General features: G+C 45.2%; 1 protein-coding gene across 1 annotated transcript in view; it reads left to right on the top strand.

Annotated features, from left to right (window-relative positions):
- The window catches only part of LOC135050615 (keratin, type II cytoskeletal 80-like), a 117,731-nt gene extending 99,118 nt beyond the window's left edge, over window positions 1-18,613 (top strand). Inside the window, exons 7-9 of the mRNA XM_063957056.1 lie at window positions 2,919-3,139; window positions 7,654-7,694; window positions 18,200-18,613. Coding sequence (XP_063813126.1) covers window positions 2,919-3,139; window positions 7,654-7,694; window positions 18,200-18,288 — 351 coding nt within the window. The 3' untranslated portion in view covers window positions 18,289-18,613. The remainder of the gene's footprint in view (window positions 1-2,918; window positions 3,140-7,653; window positions 7,695-18,199) is intronic.
- Window positions 18,614-19,090: the final 477 nt, after the last annotated feature.

The following is a 19,090-nucleotide window of genomic DNA, read 5'->3' as shown; positions in this document are numbered from 1 at the left end:
TACACCTTAAACACACAGCCTGAAGGTCATTTAATACAATATTTTTTAATAACTTTGTGTATTAAACAAAGTTTGTGTACATTGAGCCATCAGAAAACAAAGGTTTCACTATTTCACTCTCACTCAAAAAATTCCGTATTTCGGAATATTTGGATATGGGATACTCAACCTGTGTATATATATATATATATATATATATATATATATCATAATTGCCTACCTGACCCTCTCCATGAGGGAGAAAATGCTCTGTTCCTGGACTTTCCTGGTAATGTATGATTGCCATCACCTGTGGTGAGCTAGTTAATTGATAAGAAAGGTGCTTCACCACAGGTGATGGCAATCATACATTACCAGGAAAGACCAGGAACAGAACATTTTCTCCCTCATGGAGAGGGTCAGGTAGGCAAGTATGATATAGATATATATATATATATATATACACATGTTTATGTTATAATATAATGCAATTATGGATTAGATTCCACTGCAAAACTGTATATAAAGGCTGGTAAATGCACATTTGTTGATGCATATGTATAGTACAAATCTGTGTCTCACATCAAAGCGTTAATTTCCAACTCTTATTGAGTCTCACTGTAAATATGTACTTAAAAATCCATTGTGCAGACATAAAATAACATTGCACTGCAATATATTACCTATATTCTCACTCATATATATATTTGTAATTTGTGGAGCACAGGGTGTGAAGTTCTATATTGGAGGATTAAGGTACTTGACTTTTAATATCCTTCCCCCACCCATCAGTTACCTGTGTGCATTTAATTAGCATGTTACTATGCACACAGAGGATACAAATCCATTATTTACATGTTCTGCATCAATCCGTGGAGTCCATACTTGCCTACCTGACCCTCTCCATGAGGGAGAAAATGCTCTGTTCCTGGACTTTCCTGGTAATGTATGATTGCCATCACCTGTGGTGAGCTAGTTAATTGATAAGAAAGGCATTTATCCACAGGTGATGGCAATCATACATTACCAGGAAAGTCCAGGAACAGAGCATTTTCTCCCTCATGGAGAGGGTCAGGTAGGCAAGTATGCCGTGGACACTTTGCTGGGATTTAACACGAACATTCTGACAGTTCTACGCCTGAGCGGTAATTTAGTCAGTCAACAACAAGAATGTTTAACTACCTTTGTAAATTGCAGGCATTTGCACATCCTTTTGCTATTAAAATCAAATTGTAACAATATGCAATGTTAATATTTGTTCTAATAGGCTGACCATATTATCCCTTTAACCTGGGACACTCATGAATTACACAGGTTCTGTTGCTGCTTAAAACTAGTGATGAGCGGATTCGGTTTTACTCGGTTTTATTCGGTTCTCAAAACGGCATCTTATTGGCTATCCAAAACACGTGACATCCGTGAGCCAATAAGATGCCGTTTCGAGAACCGGGTAAAACCGAGTAAAACCGAATCCGCTCATCACTACTTAAAACCAGGTGAAATGCTGGCTTGTAGTCAGCCAGCCACAGAACCTAGTTCTAACCTCTGCTTTATTACGTATATGTTAGCCCTGCACTTTGGGGGTCATTCCAAGTTGATCGCTCGCTAGCAGTTTTTAGCAGCCGTGCAAACGCATAGTCGCCACCCACGGAGGAGTGTATTTTCGCTTTGCAGGAGTGCGAACGCCTGTGCAGCAGTGCACCTGCAAACACATTTTGTGCAAAACAAGACCAGCCCTGTAGTTACTTATTCTGTGTGATGATTGCTGCGACGAATCACACGGTAATGACGTCAGATACCCACCCAGCAAACGGCCGGCCACGCCTGCGTTTTTCCAAACACTCCCAGAAAACGGTCAGTTGACACCCAGAAACGCCCTCTTCCTGTCAATCTTCTTCGATCGGCTGTGCGACTGAATGCGTCGCTAGAACCTGTGCAAAACCACGATGCTCTTTGTACCGTACGTCGTGCGTGTGCATTGCGGTGCATACGCATGCGCAGATTAACCATTTTTTTCACTGATCGCTACGCAGTGAACAACGGTAGCTAGCGATCAATTTGGAATGACCCCCTTTATCTGTTATGTTCTCATCCTGACTGATAGTTCTGTGTGCAATATAGTCACACAGGTGATAGCCACATGGGACAGACATGATTATTCTGCAGCTAAGATGAAAACACATGGGATTCGGGTGGACATGCAGCAAACATTCTAAAGAGCACAAGTGATGAAGTTGCCCGTAGCAACCATTCTACTGCAGCTATCATTTGTCTAGTACAGTGGTTCCCAAACTCGGTCCTCAAGGACCCCGAACCAGTTTATCTTTTTCAGGTCCCCTAACAGGTGCACAGGTGTATTCATTACTCACCATAACATTTTAAAAGATCCACAGGTGGAGCTAATTATTTCACTTGCGATTCTGTGAGGCGACCTGGAAAACATGAACTGTTGGGGGTCCTTGAGAACCGAGTTTGGGAAACCACTACATTCCATAAAAACATAGGTGGAATTTGATTGGTTGCTATGGGCAACTTCTGTCCTCTTTAGAAGGTGTGATAGACAATGACAGAAATGTGTCCTATTAGCTTTATTTATGATAATCTCCCACAACCAGTGCATACATTACTAGGATTGCATACCCTCCAACATTTTACACATAATAATCGGTACAAATTAGGAAAGGGGTAGTGGCCATGGGTAAAGGGAGTGTGACCACGCCCCTTTCCCCATACTTTCAATGGAAGTTAGGAGAGCAAAAAACTGGTACAGACCATACAAAAAAGGTACTGTACCTGCTAAAAAGGTACAGTTGGAGGGTATGGGATTGTTATTTGCTACTCTGTAGTATTACAAGTTTTATACAAACTTTTTTAGTCTAAAAACAAATTTCCCAATTCCTCAAATATTCTCCTATTTTATTCTCATGTTTGGTGATTAGTGTATACAGTTGGAGCAGAAAGTGTCAATGGCCAAGACAAACAGCAATACCTCCCTCCAAGATGCCAATGCAAAGCTTGCTGAGGTACAAGAAGCTCTGCAAAACGCCAAGCAGAATTTTGCCCGGCAGCTGAAAGAATACCAGGACCTGCTGAATGTCAAACTAACTCTGGATATCGAGATTATCACCTACAAAAAGCTGCTGGAGGGAGAAGAGAGCAGGTAAGTTATCCATGGTGAATGTCACCAACATGCTTACCTAACTTACTGCCAGTTGCATATCTACTGTGCTTGCTGGAGGTACATGCACACGGGCCCACAAGTCAAGACAAGCCCACACGCACCCAGGGCAGAGTCTCACCAGGTGGCCGCTGTCACCATATTTCTGGTGGTAGCGTTTGGGCAGAAGCTAGCAAAGGCTTTGACATAATTGTCAGTAGCTTTGTTTTCTTCTATCATATTTCCAAAGCTGGCTTTGAGGTGGAAAGAGGACTGATGGGTCTATTTACTAAGCTTTGCACGGAGAAAAAGTGGATGGCGATAAAGTCCCAGCCAATCAGCTCCTAACTGTCATTTTTTAAACCCAGTCTGTGAAATGTCAGTTAGGATCGGATTGGCTGGTACTTTATCTCCATCCAAGGCTTAGTAAATAAACATTTGAGTGCCCTGGCTGCCTTCACAAAAAAGAACCAAGAATATGACGCCAATGTAGAAGATAAATGTGAAAAAAGTCTAGTTAATAATTTCCCTTTTATTATTACTTATCATTATCCTTTATTTATATGGTGTCACATGGGATCCGCAGCTCACAATTACAGAGTAAACAAACAAGCAAAACATTAAGACAGTTACCTACAGTTCAATACAACATAGGACAAGTACAGGGTATATAAACATAGCTGCGTCAGTAAACAGCACTAAAATAAGTATCAGGGTGGCAGAAAACTGAGGGATTTGTTGCCATCAAAGGGAGTATTGAAAAGAAGATAGGTTAAGTAAGAGACGTAAAAGCACATGAGGGAAGAGGACCCTGCTTCTGAAAGCTTACATTCTAAAGGGGAGGGGCACACAGACAGGGGTGACACAGATGGGATAGAAAGTCAGCATGGGCCACAGAGGGTTAGGATGGGATTTGGCTGGGTTTGGTGAAGAAGTGGGTCTTAAGAATCTGTTTGAAGTTTTGTAGAGAGGTGGAGAGCCTGAGGGAGAGATGTAGAGAATTCCAGAAAAAGGGAGCAGTACTTGCAAAATCCCTTTTGTTTCATACTTTGCATTTAACTACTTAACTGACTATTCTTTTCCCAAAAAATGGTCAGAAATTGATTGTATTTTCAAAAATGTAATTAAATATTTTTTTAAAAATAAACTATAGGTGTTTTGCACCCTCAAATGTCCATAAGCTCCATTGTATAATCACTGCCCACCCCCCAGTGGTAAATTATCATTTCCCATCCCTCTAATGGTAATAGATCCAATCGTGGCGCACCCATCCCCATCACTAGTGTCGATGGGCCACATGTATTGGTATTACCCTCCCTAAGTGTCACTTTATATGTCTGTGGTTATTTTAATATATCCCTCCCTGACAACAATCATTTTAGCAGGGATAATACACCAACATAACCCACCCACAGTGACAGAAGATATCCCCCCACTAACATTTCTGTCATAGCTCTGCCCACTCACTGCATTGCAGAGTGCAGTGGTGCATGGTGCAGGGGGGGCTGATTTTCAGTACACGCTGCTGCAGCCCCTGCCCTAGCTGATCTATGTACACACAAAGGTCAGCAAACAGTACTTGTGCATAAAGGAAAACTATGTTCTCCTTACATTTTCATTGCGTACAACATGCACCCCAGAGTGATGTTCTCAAGGCATTCTGGGGTGTGATTTCATACACTTCAACATTACTCCTGGGGGGCTGGAGCGGGAGGAGAACTGATTTACTCCATGACATACGCAGTGGTCATGTCAGGTAAAGCCCCACATCCCATGTACAGTGCCAGGTACTACAACTGACCCTTAGATTTCTGGGGTAACCCATCTGTCCAGCAACTAGAGTAACAGAGGGGATCCCATGTCCAATCAATCTCCCATCATCCTTACCACCCCTATAACCCCTCATGCATAAACAGTAGCAGGGCTGTAACTAGGGTGGTGCAGACAGTGATTGTCCACCATGCATTTGCCCTGCACCATCCGCATCCACCCCAGCTGGCACCTTGGTACTGTATGTGCGGGACAGCTGTAGCAATGTCTGTTGTACACATTACAGCAGGCAGCTCCTCTCCCTGTGTGCACGGCCCTCCCTCCTGCTAGTGGAAGGCCGGGGAGGAAGATGGAGGAGCTGAGAGGAGGATGAGGGGCTCTACTGTGGTGTAATGTGTATAAGGGATACCAATGTGTGGTGTAATGTGACTAATGGACAGTACTGTGGGGTGTAATGTGACTAATGGACTGTACTGTGTGGTGTAATGTGACTAATGGATAGTACTGTGTGGTGTAATGTGTATAAGAGATACCAATGTGTGGTGTAATGGGACTAATGGACAGTACTATGGGGTGTAATGTGTATAAGAGATACCAATGTGTGGTGTAATGTGACTAATGGACAGTACTGTGGGGTGTAATGTGACTAATGGACTGTACTGTGTGGTGTAATGTGACTAATGGATAGTACTATGTGGTGTAATGTGTATAAGAGATACCAATGTGTGGTGTAATGGGACTAATGGACATTACTGTGGGGTGTAATGTGACTAATGGACTGTACTGTGTGGTGTAATGTGACTAATGGATAGTACTGTGGGGTGTAATGTGTATAAGAGATACCAATGTGTGGTGTAATGGGACTAATGGACAGTACTGTGGGGTGTAATGTGACTAATGGCTTGTACTGTGTGGTGTGATGTGACTAATGGACAGTACTGTGGGGTGTAATGTGACTAATGGACAGTACTGTGGGGTGTAATGTGACTAATGGACAGTACTGTGGGGTGTAATGTGTATAAGAGATACCAATGTGTGGTGTAATGGGACTAATGGACAGTACTGGGGGGTGTAATGTGACTAATGGACTGTACTGTGGGGTGTAATGTGACTAATGGATAGTACTGTGGGTGTAATGTGACTATTTGACACTCCTTTGCAGTGTAATGTGAATTTGTACTATTATGTGACCATGCCACTTCTCCATGAAGCCACTCCCCTGTATTTTTTACACACACCTTTGGCACGCACTATCCCTGTTTTAAGAGAGGGGGCACCAATTCTCTTTCTGGAAGAGGGCACCAAAATGTCTAGTTACGGCTGACAGTAAGACATCCTCCTGCCAAAGCAGGCAGCAGAGTCTTGAATATTATTGATGGCCATGTTCCATATGCAGCTGACTGATGGGTGAGGCTGCCATTCACACAGCTGTAATGGTTAAAGCAGCTGACCAAACAAATATGTTTGAAGCAACTCCAAAATAACATGGGCCCCTTGTAATTCTTTACATTTGAGAGTAATAATTTGAGGGGCTCTACTGTGGTGTAATGTGTATAAGGGATACCAATGTGTGGTGTAATGTGACTAATGGACAGTACTATGGGGTGTAATGTGTATAAGAGATACCAATGTGTGATGTAATCTGACTAATGGACAGTACTGTGGGGTGTAATGTGACTAATGGACTGTACTGTGTGGTGTAATGTGACTAATGGATAGTACTGTGGGGTGTAATGTGTATAAGAGATACCAGTTGTGTGGTGAAATGGGACTAATGGACAGTACTGTGTGGTGTAATGTGACTAATGGACTGTACTGTGTGGTGTGATGTGACTAATGGACAGTACTGTGGGGTGCAATGTGACTAATGGACTGTACTGTGTGGTGTGGTGTGATGTGACTAATGGACAGTACTGTGGGGTGTAATGTGACTAATGGACAGTACTGTGGGGTGTAATGTGACTAATGGACAGTACTGTGGGGTGTAATGTGTATAACAGATACCAATGTGTGGTGTAATGGGACTAATAGACAGTACTGGGGGGTGTAAGGTGACTAATGGACTGTACTGTGGGGTGTAATGTGACTAATGGACTGTACTGTGGGGTGTAATGTGACTAATGGATAGTACTGTGGGTGTAATGTGACTATTTGACACTCCTTTGCAGTGTAATGTGAATTTGTACTGTTATGTGACCATGCCACTTCTCCATGAAGCCACTCCCCTGTATTTTTTACACACACCTTTGGCACTCACTATCCCTGTTTTAAGAGAGGGGGCACCAATTCTCTTTCTGGAAGAGGGCACCAAAATGTCTAGTTACGGCTCTGACAGTAAGACATCCTCCTGCCAAAGCAGGCAGCAGAGTCTTGAATATTATTGACGGCCATGTTCCATATGCAGCTGACTGATGGGTGAGGCTACCATTCACACAGCTGTAATGGTTAAAGCAGCTGACCAAACAAATATGTTTGAAGCAACTCCAAAATAACATGGGCCCCTTGTAATTCTTTACATTTGAGAGTAATAATTTTAATGTATTTAGGTTTACACAATGTTGGAGCGTCACCCTTCTGGTTTTTTTTGTTCCCAGGCAGCGTAATAGATTTGCAGATATACATATTAAAAAGATTGGTTGCTGAATAAAAGAATACATTAGAATAAGTCAATGAAGCCACTATATTTCTTATGTCTATGTCACCTTGATCAGAAGGTTCTCTGACATACTGCATGTTTTATTTTGCAGGATACATTCCCCAACTGTTGTAAATGTTTACAGTGAAACCGGTAAGTCTCCTTTTATACCGTCCTTTGGAAATGTTGTTTTTAATAAGTATTACAGAAAAAAACTAGTGATGTGCACCGGAAATTTTTCGGGTTTTGGTTTTGGATTCGGTTCCGAGGCCGCGTTTTGGATTCGGACGCGTTTTGGCAAAACCTCCCTGAAATTTTTTTGTCTAATTCGGGTGTGTTTTGGATTCGGTGTTTTTTTTACAAAAAAAACTCAAAAACAGCTTAAATCATAGAATTTGGGGGTCATTTTGATCCCATAGTATTATTAACCTCACTAACCATAATTTCCACTCATTTTCAGTCTATTCTGAACACCTCACAATATTATTTTTAGTAGTGATGAGCGGGTTCGGTTCCTTGGAAACCGAACCCCCCCGAAATTCACCCATTTTACACGGGTCCGAGGCATACTCGGATTCTCCCGTATGGCTCGGTTAACCTGAGCGCGCCCGAACGTCATCATTCCGCTGTCGGATTCTCGCGAGATTCGGATTCTATATAAGCAGCCGCGCGTCGCCACCATTTTCACTCGTGCATTGGAAATGTTAGGGATAGGACGTGGCTGGCGTCCTCTCCGTTTATTAATTGTTGATGCAAATATTTGTGCTTGCTTATATCTTAATTGTGGGTGCTGGGGAGCAGCTGTATATTAATATAGGAGGAGTACAGTGCAGAGTTTTGCTGATCAGTGACCACCAGTTTTATCCGTTCTCTGCCTGAAAAAAATGCTCCTTATCTGTGCTCAGTGTGCTGCATATATCTGTGCTCACACTGCTTAATTGTGGGGACTGGGGAGCAGCTGTATTATAAAGCAGGAGTACAGTGCAGAGTTTTGCTGACAGTGACCACCAGTATACGTTGTCTGCCTGAAAAACACTCCATATCTGTGCTCAGTGTGCTGCTTTATTGTGGGGTATGGGGACCACCAGTATAATATTATGTAGAAGGAGTATAGTGCAGAGTTTTGCTGACCAGTGACCACCAGTATACGTTGTCTGCCTGAAAAACACTCCATATCTGTGCTGCATTGTAGACAGTATATAGTAGGAGTACAGTGCATAATTTTGCTGACCACCAGTATATAATATATAGGAGTACGGTACAGAAGGCCACTGCTGTACCTACCTCTGTGTCGTCAAGTATACTATCCATCCATACCTGTGGTGCATTTCAGTTTTGCACAGTTTGCTGACCACCAGTATATAATATATAGCATTACGGTACAGTAGGCCACTGCTGTACCTACCTCTGTGTCGTCAAGTATACTATCCATCCATACCTGTGGTGCATTTCAGTTTTGCACAGTTTGCTGACCACCAGTATATAATATATAGCATTACGGTACAGTAGGCCACTGCTGTACCTACCTCTGTGTCGTCAAGTATACTATCCATCCATACCTGTGGTGCATTTCAGTTTTGCACAGTTTGCTGACCACCAGTATATAATATATAGCAGTACGTTACAGTAGGCCACTGCTGTACCTACCTCTGTGTCGTCAAGTATCCATCCATACCTGTGGTGCATTTCAGTTGTGCGCAGTATATATAGTAGTAGGCCATTGCTATTGATACTGGCATATAATTCCACACATTAAAAAATGGAGAACAAAAATGTGGAGGTTAAAATAGGGAAAGATCAAGATCCACTTCCACCTCGTGCTGAAGCTGCTGCCACTAGTCATGGCCGAGACGATGAAATGCCATCAACGTCGTCTGCCAAGGCCGATGCCCAATGTCATAGTAGAGAGCATGTAAAATCCAAAAAACAAAAGTTCAGTAAAATGACCCAAAAATCAAAACTGAAAGCGTCTGATGAGAAGCGTAAACTTGCCAATATGCCATTTACGACACGGAGTGGCAAGAAACGGCTGAGGCCCTGGCCTATGTTCATGGCTAGTGGTTCAGATTCACATGAGGATGGAAGCACTCATCCTCTTGTTAGAAAAATGAAAAGACTTAAGCTGGCAAAAGCACAGCAAAGAACTGTGCGTTCTTCTAAATCACAAATCCCCAAGGAGAGTCCAATTGTGTCGGTTGCGATGCCTGACCTTCCCAACACTGGACGGGAAGAGCTTGCGCCTTCCATCATTTGCACGCCACCTGCAAGTGCTGGAAGGAGCACCCGCAGTCCAGTTCCTGATAGTCAAATTGAAGATGTCACTGTTGAAGTACACCAGGATGAGGATATGGGTGTTGCTGGTGCTGGGGAGGAAATTGACAAAGAGGATTCTGATGGTGAGGTGGTTTGTTTAAGTCAGGCACCCGGGGAGACACCTGTTGTCCGTGGGACGAATATGGCCATTGACATGCCTGGTCAAAATGCAAAAAAAAATCAGCTCTTCGGTGTGGAATTATTTCAACACAAATGCGGACAACAGTTGTCAAGCCATGTGTTGCCTTTGTCAAGCTGTAATAAGTAGGGGTAAGGATGTAAACCACCTAGGAACATCCTCCCTTATACGTCACCTGGACCGCATTCATCAGAAGTCAGTGACAAGTTCAAAAACTTTGGGTGACAGTGGAAGGAGTCCACTGACAACTAAATCCCTTCCTCTTGTAACCAAGCTCCTGCAAACCACACCACCAACTCCCTCAGTGTCAATTTCCTCCTTACACAGGAAAGCCAATAGTCCTGCAGGCCATGTCACTGGCAAGTCTGACGAGTCCTCTCCTGCCTGGGATTCCTCCGATGCATCCTTGAGTGTAACGCCTACTGCTGCTGGCGCTGCTGTTGTTGCTGCTGGGAGTCGATCGTCATCCCAGAGGGGAAGTCGGAAGACCACTTGTACTACTTCCAGTAAGCAATTGACTGTCCAACAGTCCTTTGCGAGGAAGATGAAATATCACAGCAGTCATCCTGCTGCAAAGCGGATAACTCAGGCCTTGGCAGCCTGGGCGGTGAGAAACGTGGTTCCGGTATCCACCGTTAATTCAGAGGCAACTAGAGACTTGATTGAGGTACTATGTCCCCGGTACCAAATACCATCTAGGTTCCATTTCTCTAGGCAGGCGATACCGAAAATGTACACAGACCTCAGAAAAAGAGTCACCAGTGTCCTAAAAAATGCAGTAGTACCCAATGTCCACTTAACCACGGACATGTGGACAAGTGGAGCAGGGCAGACTCAGGACTATATGACTGTGACAGCCCACTGGGTAGATGTATTGCCTCCCGCAGCAAGAACAGCAGCGGCGGCACCAGTAGCAGCATCTCGCAAACGCCAACTCGTTCCTAGGCAGGCTACGCTTTGTATCACCGCTTTCCATAAGATTCACATAGATGACAACCTCTTACGGAAACTGAGGAACGTCATCGCAGAATGGCTTACCCCAATTGGACTCTCCTGGGGATTTGTGACATCGGACAACGCCACCAATATTGTGCGTGCATTACATCTGGGCAAATTCCAGCACGTCCCATGTTTTGCACATACATTGAATTTGGTGGTGCAGAATTATTTAAAAAACGACAGGGGCGTGCCAGAGATGCTGTCAGTGGCCCGAAGAATTGCGGGCCACTTTCGGCATTCAGCCACCGCGTGCCGAAGACTGGAGTACCACCAAACATTCCTGAACCTGCCCTGCCATCATCTGAAGCAAGAGGTGGTAACGAGGTGGGATTCAACCCTCTATATGCTTCAGAGGATGGAGGAGCAGCAAAAGGCCATTCAAGCCTATACATCTGCCACGATATAGGCAAAGGAGGTGGAATGCACCTGAATCAAGCGCAGTGGAGAATGATTTCAACGTTGTGCAAGGTTCTGCAACCCTTTGAACTTGCCACACGTGACGTCAGTTCAGACACTGCCAGCCTGAGTCGGGTCATTCCCCTCATCAGGCTTTTGCAGAAGAAGCTGGAGACATTGAAGGAGGAGCTAAAACAGAGCGATTCCGCTAGGCATGTGGGACTTGTGGGTGGAGCCCTTAATTCGCTTAACCAGGATTCACGGGTGGTCAATCTGTTGAAATCAGATCACTACATTTTGGCCACCGTGCTCGATCCTAGATTTAAAACCTACGTTGTATCTCTCTTTCCGGCAGACACAAGTCTGCAGAGGTTCAAAGACCTGCTGGTGAGAAAATTGTCAAGTCAAGCGGAACGTGACCCGTCAACATCTCCTCCTTCACATTCTCCCGCAACTGGGGGTGCGAGGAAAAGGCTAAGAATTCCGAGCCCACCCGCTGGCGGTGATGCAGGGCAGTCTGGAGCGAGTGCTGACATCTGGTCCGGACTGTAGGACCTGCCAACGATTACTGACATGTCGTCTACTGTCACTGCATATGATTCTCTCACCATTGAAAGAATGTTGGAGGATTATATGAGTGACTGCATCCAAGTAGGCACGTCAGACAGTCCGTACGTATACTGACAGGAAAAAGAGGCAATTTGGAGGCCCTTGCACAAACTGGCTTTATTTTACCTAAATTGCCCCCCTCCAGTGTGTACTCCGAAAGAGTGTTTAGTGCAGCCGCTCACCTTGTCAGCAATCGGCGTACAAGGTTACTTCCAGAAAATGTGGAGAAGATGATGTTCATCAAAATGAATTATAATCAATTCCTCCGTGGAGACATTCACCAGCAGCAATTGCCTCCAGAAAGTACACAGGGACCTGAGATGGTGGATTCCAGTGGGGACGAATTAATAATCTGTGAGGAGGGGGTTGTACACAGTGAAAGGGGTGAGGAATCGGAGGATGATGATGAGGTGGACATCTTGCCTCTGTAGAGCCAGTTTGTGCAAGGAGAAATTGATTGCTTCTTTTTTTGGTGGGGGCCCAAACCAACCAGTCATTTCAGTCACAGTCGTGTGGCAGACCCTGTCGCTGAAATTATGGGTTCATTAAAGTGTGCATGTCCTGTTTATACAACATAAGGGTGGGTGGGAGAGCCCAAGGACAATTCCATCTTGCACCTCTTTTTTCTTTCATTTTTCTTTGCATCATGTGCTGTTTGGGGACAATTTTTTTGAAGTGCCATCCTGCCTGACACTGCAGTGCCACTCCTAGATGGGCCAGGTGTTTGTGTCGGCCACTTGTGTCGCTTAGCTTAGTCACACAGCGACCTTGGTGCGCCTCGTTTTTTCTTTGCATCATGTGCTGTTTGGGGACTATTTTTTTGAAGTGCCATCCTGCCTGACACTGCAGTGCCACTCCTAGATGGGCCAGGTATTTGTGTCGGCCACTTGTGTCGCTTAGCTAAGTCACACAGCGACCTTGGTGCGCCTCTTTTTTTCTTTGCATTATGTGCTGTTTGGGGACTATTTTTTTGAAGTGCCATCCTGCCTGACACTCCAGTGCCACTCCTAGATGGGCCAGGTGTTTGTGTCGGCCACTTGGGTCGCTTAGCTTAGTCACACAGCGACCTTGGTGCGCCTCTTTTTTTCTTTGCATCATGTGCTGTTTGGGGACTATTTTTTTGAAGTGCCATCCTGCCTGACACTGCAGTGCCACTCCTAGATGGGCCAGGTGTTTGTGTTGGCCACTTGTGTCGCTTAGCTTAGCCATCCAGCGACCTCGGTGCAAATTTTAGGACTAAAAATAATATTGTGAGGTGTGAGGTGTTCAGAATAGACTGGAAATGAGTGTAAAATATGGTTATTGGGGTTAATAATACTATGGGATCAAAATGACCCCCAAATTCTATGATTTAAGCTGTTTTTGAGGGTTTTTTTGTAAAAAAAACACCCGAATCCAAAACACACCCGAATCCGACAAAAAATTTTCAGGGAGGATTTGCCAAAACGCGTCCGAATCCAAAACACGGCCGCGGAACCGAATCCAAAACCAAAACACAAAACCCGAAAAATGTCCGGTGCACATCACTATTTTTAGTCCTAAAATTTGCACCGAGGTCGCTGGATGACTAAGCTAAGCGACCCAAGTGGCCGACACAAACACCTGGCCCATCTAGGAGTGGCACTGCAGTGTCAGACAGGATGGCAGATTTAAAAAATAGTCCCCAAACAGCACATGATGCAAAGAAAAATAGAGGCGCAATGAGGTACCTGTGTGACTAAGCTAAGCGACCCAAGTGGCCGACACAAACACCTGGCCCATCTAGGAGTGGCACTGCAGTGTCAGACAGGATGGCAGATTTAAAAAATAGTCCCCAAACAGCACATGATGCAAAGAAAAAAAGAGGTGCACCAAGGTCGCAGGATGGCTAAGCTAAGCAACCCAAGTGGCCGACACAAACACCTGGCCCATCTAGGAGTGGCACTGCAGTGTCAGACAGGATGGCAGATTTAAAAAATAGTCCCCAAACAGCACATGATGCAAAGAAAAAAAGAGGTGCACCAAGGTCGCTGGATGGCTAAGCTAAGCGACCCAAGTGGCCGACACAAACACCTGGCCCATCTAGGAGTGGCATTGCAGTGTCAGACAGGACGGCAGATTTAAAAAAATAGTCCCCAAACAGCACATGATGCAAAGAAAAAAAGAGGTGCACCAAGGTCGCTGTATGGCTAAACTAAGCAACCCAAGTGGCCGACACAAACACCTGGCCCATCTAGGCGTGGCACTGGAGTGTCAGACAGGATGGCAGATTTAAAAAATAGTCCCCAAACAGCACATGATGCAAAGAAAAAAAGAGGTGCACCAAGGTCGCTGGATGGCTAAGCTAAGCGACCCAAGTGGCCGACACAAACACCTGGCCCATCTAGGAGTGGCACTGCAGTGTCAGACAGGATGGCAGATTTAAAAAATAGTCCCCAAACAGCACATGATGCAAAGAAAAAAAGAGGTGCACCAAGGTCGCTGGATGGCTAAGCTAAGCGACCCAAGTGGCCGACACAAACACCTGACCCATCTAGGAGTGGCACTGCAGTGTCAGGCAGGATGGCACTTCAAAAAAATTGTCCCCAAACAGCACATGATGCAAAGAAAAATTAAAGAAAAAAGAGGTGCAAGATGGAATTGTCCTTGGGCCCTCCCACCCACCCTTATGTTGTATAAACAGGACATGCACACTTTAACGAACCCATCATTTCAGCGACAGGGTCTGCCACACGACTGTGACTGAAATGACTGGTTGGTTTGGGCCCCCACCAAAAAAGAAGCAATCAATCTCTCCTTGCACAAACTGGCTCTATATACTGGTGGTTAGCAAACTGTGCAAAACTGAAATGCACCACAGGTATGGATGGATAGTATACTTGATGACACAGAGGTAGGTAGAGCAGTGGCCTACTGTACCGTACTGCTATATATTATATACTGGTGGACAGCAAACTGTGCAAAACTGAAATGCACCACAGGTATGGATGGATAGTATACTTGACGACACAGAGGAAGGTAGAGCAGTGGCCTACTGTACCGTACTGCTATATAGTATATACTGGTGGTCAGCAAACTGTGCAAAACTGAAATGCACCACAGGTATGGATGGATAGTATACTTGAAGACACAGAGGCAGGTAGAGCAGTGGCCTACTGTACTATACTGCTATATATTACATACTGGTGGACAGCAAACTGTGCAAAACTGAAATGCACAACAGGTATGGATGGATAGTATACTTGACGACACAGAGGTAGGTAGAGCAGTGGCCTACTGTACCGTACTGCTATATAGTATATACTGGTGGTCAGCAAACTGTGCATAACTGAAATGCACCACAGGTATGGATGGATAGTATACTTGACGACACAGAGGTAGGTAGAGCAGTGTACTACTGTACCGTACTGCTATTTATATAGTTATACTGGTGGTCAGCAAACTGTGCAAAACTGAAATGCACCACAGGTATGGATGGATAGTATACTTGACGACACAGAGGTAGGTAGAGCAGTGGACTACTGTACCTTACTGCTATTTATATAGTTATACTGGTGGTCAGCAAAATTCTGCACTGTCCTCCTACTATATACTACAATGCAGCACAGATATGGAGCGTTTTTCAGGCAGAGAACGTATAATACTGGTGGTCACTGGTCACTGGTCACTGGTCAGCAAAACTCTGCACTGTCCTCCTACTATATAATACTGCTGGTCCCCAGTCCCCACAATAAAGCAATTAGCACACTGAGATATTTGCAGCACACTGAGCACAGTCAGATATGGAGCGTTTTTCAGGCAGAGAACGTAGATATTGCACTTGCAGCACACTGAGCACAGATATTTGCAGCTCAATTTGCAGCCCACTGAACATAGAAACTGAGAGGACGCCAGCCACGTCCTCCCACGATCATCTCCAATGCACGAGTGAAAAATGGCGGCGGCGCGCGGCTCCTTATATAGAATACGAATCTCGCGAGAATCCGGCCGCGGGATGATGACGTTCGGGCGCGCTCCGGTTAACCGAGCAAGGCGGGAGGATCCGAGTCTGCCTCGGACCCGTGTAAAATGGGTGAAGTTCGGGGGGGTTCGGATCCCGAGGATCTGAAAACCGCTCATCACTAAAGGATAAAAAAAAAAAAGGGGCAGACTAGATGGGCCAAGTGGTTCTTATCTGGCGTCAAATTCTATGTTTCTATGTTACCTGTGAAATAGGATTTCTGCCAGCTCACAATAAGTACTGTTCTGTTGTTGCGGGATATGTACAATACTTACAGTACTACAATTTAGGGGTATTCATTCTTACAGCAACTCACACAAATAGTACACCACAACATAATAACCTTCATATGATTTGATAATTTAGGGCAGTACTAAAAAAATAACTAGCACGTGGTAAAACAGTTAAACATATCTTTATAGTCTTTGGTGCTACTACTGTACTTATGGGGAGTATGTTATGGGAGGATGATTGTGAAGTAGTCTTACCAGTGACAGTAGCTCAGCATTTAGGCCATAGATTTCCAACTATGTTCTCCCAGCCAAGAGGCATTAGACATGTCATAAACTACTTAAGGCCCCAATACATCAGAGCCCCGTTTCCCAATTTCCCAGTTTGACTGAAACTGCCAATCCATTGGGGAATTGGGAAATTCTTAATTTAAAAAATCCTAGATTTGCCGATCCTGACTGTTTTCAGTCAGGATCACGGAATAAAGATGTTTAATAGTCCAGATTCCTTGATCCGGTCGTCAGGGGATTGGGACATTGCCAGAATCCATAGGTAATGTATGGGGGCCTTTAGCTCCAAGTGACCCCTGGCAGGTAGTGAGGGCAAAATCAGACACTTCTGTAGTGGCGGAACCGGGGTCAGTGACACCTGGTGGGGCCAATAGGTGCCCTCTTGCAGCATTCTGTACCTTCCTCCCAGCCTGCAACTAGGCAGTCAGCACTCTGATTGGTGGATGGCTGGAGCTATTCACCAATGAGAATGCTGACAGCCAGGGGCATGTTATGCATTTTTTTAATTAGTTCTCATTAAAGGGTGTGCATCGATTGCAGGGCCTACAATCCTTTTAAGATGGCCCTGCTCCTATCCTACCCTCACCACCACCTTATCCTGCGCAGTGGGGGCTATTCAGAGATGAATACAGATTGCTGCATACGCAGACAGATCTGTGTTCATCTCTGCACATGCTGGACCGCCCCAACATAGGGCAAAGCCACCCAGCATGAGTGAAGCCACACCCCCGAATTGCGGACGCATCTGATGTCAGGCGGTCAGTGGCCATTTTTGTTTCTAAGCAGATGCGTGTAATGTCACACAGCCACGCCGAAAACGGTCCCATTCTGCACCCGTTTTTCCGGCACCGCCTCCACAACGCCGTAACCCCATCCCACAACGCTGTCGCCTGTCAATCACATTGCTGTCTCATCCATCTGGGATGCAACCGCAATGTGTATGGCCACACAGCCGCTGTGCGGCCACTGTGCCTGAGCAATTTGCCGCCACCGGTAAACTGAGCTGCAATCTGCAATATCTGTACCACAGTGCTCCCTCTGCAGCATCGTTGTCTGTCCCTGACACTTTGTCCCGGGTATATGTTGGGCTTGGGTGGTGGTAGACATAAGTTCTGGTTGGTATGGGGGCCCCCACAAGTGTGTTGCCCTGGACCCCCACAAACCTTAATTCGGCCCTGCTTCTGTCTCACCCATACAAACGGACTACAGAGTATTGACCAATGGAACTATGCATGCCTCTGCATCATCAAGTGTACTGTGCCAAATATAGCAGCTGGGACACGATTAATCATAAAAGAAAGAATTAGAGAGCAGGGTCGTAACTACATGTGGGTGAATGGTGCGCTGCACAGAGTGCAGATCTCTGTCCCATAGCCGGAGCCTGCCTTCTAACTTGCTGCTGGGCGGGATCGGATTGTGAGCGGGCAGGATACAGGGGTCGTTAATGTGGTCACATAACTGTATCCCTTATAAATACATGTATATATGTATATATATATATATATATATATATATATTTATATTACCCCCCCCCCCCCCTTACTCCTATCCAGTCACGAAAATTGGGGATTGGGGGCGGGGCACCGCTGCTTTTTCTGGCACAGGGCACTTAAATGTCTAGTTGCGGCTCTATCTTTACTACTACACATATATACAGTATGTCACATGGAACTCATTTAAAATTTCCCTTTTTATTATACAGAGGTGAGAAGACCCGATTTCCAAAGAGCTTCCCGATCTCGAAACAGCAGCAGTTCTTGGAGCATGCAGAGCAATGCGTCAGATAACTGAGTGGTGTCTATTGTAGTGATCCTTCCTCTGTCTCTCTCAGCTGTCGTTCTTCCTGCCATTTCAGGCCCAGACCTCCAATGGAAGTATATTAACAAGTCCTATTTAGGGATTTTCATTCTAAAGCATAGGTTATTAAACCAAAGGCTTTTTATACCGATTGCCAAGTCTGAGTACGATATAGTTTCCACTTTGCTAGACCACAGTACAATACTATTTACCACTTTGTTGATAGTAACTATTTTAGAGATGAAACGTGCCTTTGTATTATAGTTTTCCAAAGCATGTTTGTTTTTTTCCTTTACCCATATAAAATGTCTTTTATTTGTGCCATTGTTCTGATTTACTGTTGTGATGAAAGCAATGTGATCAAACGCTGGAGCTGGAATTACCATGTTTGTTGGCACCAGACCTCCCATGAGTCCTTGTTAAAACATTTACTCAGTTCAATTACAGGGCCCCGAAATGGTTATTTTTTGTACGCTTGCTGCCTTATCTTAACTAAGCAGGGCTCTGCACCTGAGGGGCGGCACCGACAATGCCTAAGTTGCTCCTGTATTTGTCTTGTAGGCATACTTGCCGTCTTCTAGGCTGCTCTCTCCGGGAGAGAGCAGCCAGGTGGGCTCAGCAGGGGGGCGGGCAGTGAGGTTACGTCTAGAGGGGGGGGCGGGCCAGAGGCGAGACGGGGCGTGGCGGAGGTGGGATGGGGGCATGGCTGTGGATTCGCGTCATGTAAGCCACGCCCCCGCTGTGTAATCGCGTCATCTCCTGCCCGGACCGCCCACTTTACTCGCTAAGTGGGCGG

The sequence above is a fragment of the Pseudophryne corroboree genome, chromosome 2 (assembly GCF_028390025.1).
Source record: "Pseudophryne corroboree isolate aPseCor3 chromosome 2, aPseCor3.hap2, whole genome shotgun sequence".
NCBI classification, from domain to species: domain Eukaryota; kingdom Metazoa; phylum Chordata; class Amphibia; order Anura; family Myobatrachidae; genus Pseudophryne; species Pseudophryne corroboree.
This window is presented reverse-complemented; position numbering and strand designations above follow the sequence as displayed.